A 3,559-nucleotide genomic window follows, 5' to 3' on the forward strand; every position below is an offset into this window, starting at 1 on the left:
TTGCTATTTTTTATTTGTCCCAAATGTTCTTTGTTTCTTTATTCCACATTTCCTGTCATGTTTGAATTTGCTAAGAGCTTTTAATTATTCCCCTCATATTCTTTAGTGTATTTTGAGTTTTATTGTTTTGTATTCCTTCGGTTGTTACTCTGGAGCACAAGTGGGTAAATATTGAATTTTTAAACATTTAAAAAACAAATAAGAATACGAAATAGTGACTGTATATGGCTTGCAAAGCCTAAGATATTGTCTGGCTCTATGCTGATGTAGATCTCTCTCTCTCTCTCTCTCTCTGTCTGTCTCTCTTCTCACCTCCCCCCTCTCCTCCAGAGCACTAAAAGTGCCATTTTATTGTCCTCTCTTGTCTCTCATTGTTGAACACTTGAAGCTAATGTATTCTTATCCTCAGTCCCTTGGAAGATAATGTCTTTGGTATTTCATTAATTTTTTTTCTCTCAGTAAGCCCTTCTTGGGAGCTTATTGGGAAGCATCTTTATTCTTTTGGTAGATATATTTCCTCCATTTGGGGAAAATTATTGGGCATTGTTTAACATTATTTGTCTCTTCTCATTACTCACATCAGATTTATGAAGGCATATGACTTTAACTCTAAATGGAGTAAATATGTTTCCAAATAACAGCTATTTTCCAGGTATCTCAAGCTTGGATCAGATACCTAATAACTGTCTCTTAAGTTTCAGGGTACCCGTCAAGTCCTTTAAGTGGTCCCTCTGGGGCGGTTTTAGAAGGGGTGAAGAATTGCCAGTTGGTGTAAAAGTAACAGCAAATACTATATCCTTAAAGGTCCAATTATTGATCTCTTTGAAATGTTTTATTAGCTCTATGAGGTATGAAGTACAAGACATAATTTTGAACCCTCTTTTTGCAAATTTTGCATTTTGAAATTTATTATTTGGGATCTCAGAATAAACTAAGATTACATAGTATGATATTAACATGCTATTTCACATGAAAGAGAAACTGGTCCCCAGATTTGTGGATGACTTAATATGCACTTACTTTGCTACTGGTGTCAGGAACTCCTGATATAGCATAGCAGCAGGGTTAGAACCTGGAGCTCTCAGTTCATGAATGATGGTTCTGCTTTTGTCTCTGCAGCAGGAGAAGCATGGATGAGTTCCTCTGGAGAAATCACAGCTCCCTTACTGAGTTCATTCTTCTAGGGTTCTCTAATAACCAAAAGATAAATGTTATTTTATTCAGTATCTTTCTCTTCCTCTACCTCATCACCCTCCTAGGCAATGGGTTCATTATTACCTTGATACGCATGGATTCCCGCCTCCACACACCCATGTACTTTTTCCTCAGTGTCCTATCCATCCTGGACATAGGCTATGTCACCACCACGGTGCCTCAAATGCTGGTGCATCTGGTTTGTGAGAAGAGGACTATCTCCTACGTTGGATGTGTAGCCCAGATGTACATCTTTCTAATGCTAGGAATCACTGAATCTTGGCTTTTTGCCATCATGGCCTATGATAGGTATGTGGCCATTTGCCATCCCCTCAGGTATAAAGTCATCATGACCCCTTCTCTGTGTGGGTCAATGGTGGCTTTTTGCGGGTTCTGGGGTATCAGCTGTGCCCTGATATACACTGTCTCTGCTATGATTCTTCCCTATTGTGGCCCCAATGAGATCAATCACTTCTTTTGTGAAGTGCCTGCTGTCTTGAAGTTGGCCTGTGCAGACACATCTCTCAATGATCAGGTGGATTTCATTCTGGGCTTCATACTTCTGTTGATTCCACTGTCCCTCATCATCATTGTCTACATCAATATCTTTGCTGCCATCTTGAGGATCCGGTCAACCCAAGGGCGGCTCAAGGCCTTCTCCACTTGTGCCTCCCACATCACTGTGGTCACTATGTTCTCCATCCCATGTATGGTTATGTATATGAGACCCGGCTCTGAGTCATCCCCAGAAGAGGATAAAAAGCTGGCTCTCTTCTACAATGTCATCTCAGCATTCCTCAACCCCATCATCTACAGCCTCAGGAACAAAGACGTAAAGAGGGCTTTCCTCAAAGTGTTAGGCTGGGGGACAGTGTCAGAATGAAGTCGTGGTACCAGCAAGTACCAGCAACCAAACCAGGGACACAGCTTATATGACTTCTTCATTCGAATTCCTTCTATCATCCAGTGGGAACACATGACATATTAATGGGATAGAATAAGTGAAATTATGTATGGGAAACTATGACAGTAGGTGCCTCTCGACAAGAGAACTCTACACAGTAGATTTCATAATGTTAGATCTCATATCTGACTCATCTCTGTGTCATAAGTTAATAATACCTGGTCAAGAACTGGCATCAATATTCATATTTTTCTGTTAATAAATGAACATATGATTGAGTGCTTGAGCTCTGGACTCATGAAATAAATTCAAATTGAAGGATGCAAGGTGACTCCCAGACTCCCAGATCAGTAACAAAACTATGTTTCAATCAGAGGCATGGCAGGTTCTGAAGAAAGAACAATTTAAGATAAACCAGTGGTAGTCAGATAAAATAGGATACAGGAAAGTAATAGAGGGCAGTTTTCATCCAATGCTATTGGTAGAGTATAGATTTAGGGTATGTTCAAAGAGAGGAGCTCTTTTTCAGAGAAGTGGTATTTGTAGGGAAGAACAGAATCTCCTAGTAATTGGGTAAAAAAATCATCACTCCACTCAGATTTTTCATAATGTATTTTCAAACTTAGGAACACAAAGTGAACCACAGATATTTGAGGAATGGAGCTTGATGAGTTTGGACACATGTATAATATACCTTTGGAACCATCACCATAATCTAGATCATTACTCATCCCCAAAAGTTTCTTGACGTTTCAATCCCTTTGAATTCATTACTTACTACGATGCAACAAATTACCCCAGATTTCATGTCTGAAAATACAAATGTTTATTTTATCAGTTTCTGTGGATCAAGAATCTCAGTGAAGTTTAGGTGAGTCCTCCGGATTAGTGGCTCTCACAAAGCTTCCATCAGGCTCACATTCTCCTTGTTGCCAAGTTTCAGTTGCCGGTGGGCTGTTGGCCTCAGGGCCTTTGTTCCTTCTTGACTATTACACAGACCATCCACACATTGCTGTGTGGGCTTCTCCATAGAGTAGCAGCTTCATCAGAGAGAGCAAGCGGGAGAGCAAGAGAGAGGCTATGAACACTACGGAAGCCTAGTGTTCTGTGGCTTAACTATAAAAATGACTTTCATCACTTTGGGGATATTATTTCCATGAAAAGTGAACTAGCAGGTCAGGTCCAAACGTAAGGGGAAGAGACTATCAAAATGAAAAGCTTGGTTCAGGGCCGGCGCCTCGGCTCAATAGGCTAATCCTCTGCCTGCGGCACCAGCACACCAGGTTCTAGTCCCAGTTGGGGCGCTGGATTCTGTCCCAGTTGCTCCTCTTCCAGTCCAGCTCTCTGCTGTGGCCCGGGAAAGCAGTGGAGGATGGCCCAAGTGCTTGGGCCCTGCACCCGCATGGGAGACCAGGAGAAGCACCTGGCTCCTGGCTTCAGATCAGCGCAGCGCGCCGGCCG

The 3,559-nt window shown here is 41.8% G+C and overlaps 1 protein-coding gene across 1 annotated transcript; it reads left to right on the plus strand.

The window, feature by feature from the left end:
• The first annotated feature begins 1,129 nt into the window (after positions 1-1,129).
• Positions 1,130-2,077, plus strand: LOC100356375 (olfactory receptor 2G3-like). Its single transcript, XM_002715174.4, has one exon. It carries the CDS (start codon positions 1,130-1,132, stop codon positions 2,075-2,077), a length of 948 nt encoding a protein of 315 aa, XP_002715220.1.
• The last annotated feature ends 1,482 nt before the right edge of the window (positions 2,078-3,559 follow it).

The sequence above is a fragment of the Oryctolagus cuniculus genome, chromosome 7, assembly GCF_964237555.1.
Source record: "Oryctolagus cuniculus chromosome 7, mOryCun1.1, whole genome shotgun sequence".
Classification (NCBI taxonomy): Eukaryota; Metazoa; Chordata; class Mammalia; order Lagomorpha; family Leporidae; genus Oryctolagus; species Oryctolagus cuniculus.

Bases quoted from the DNA above. Each gene is read 5' to 3' on its own strand.
- LOC100356375 (XM_002715174.4), top strand. From the start codon at position 1,130: ATGGATGAGTTCCTCTGGAGAAATCACAGCTCCCTTACTGAGTTCATT.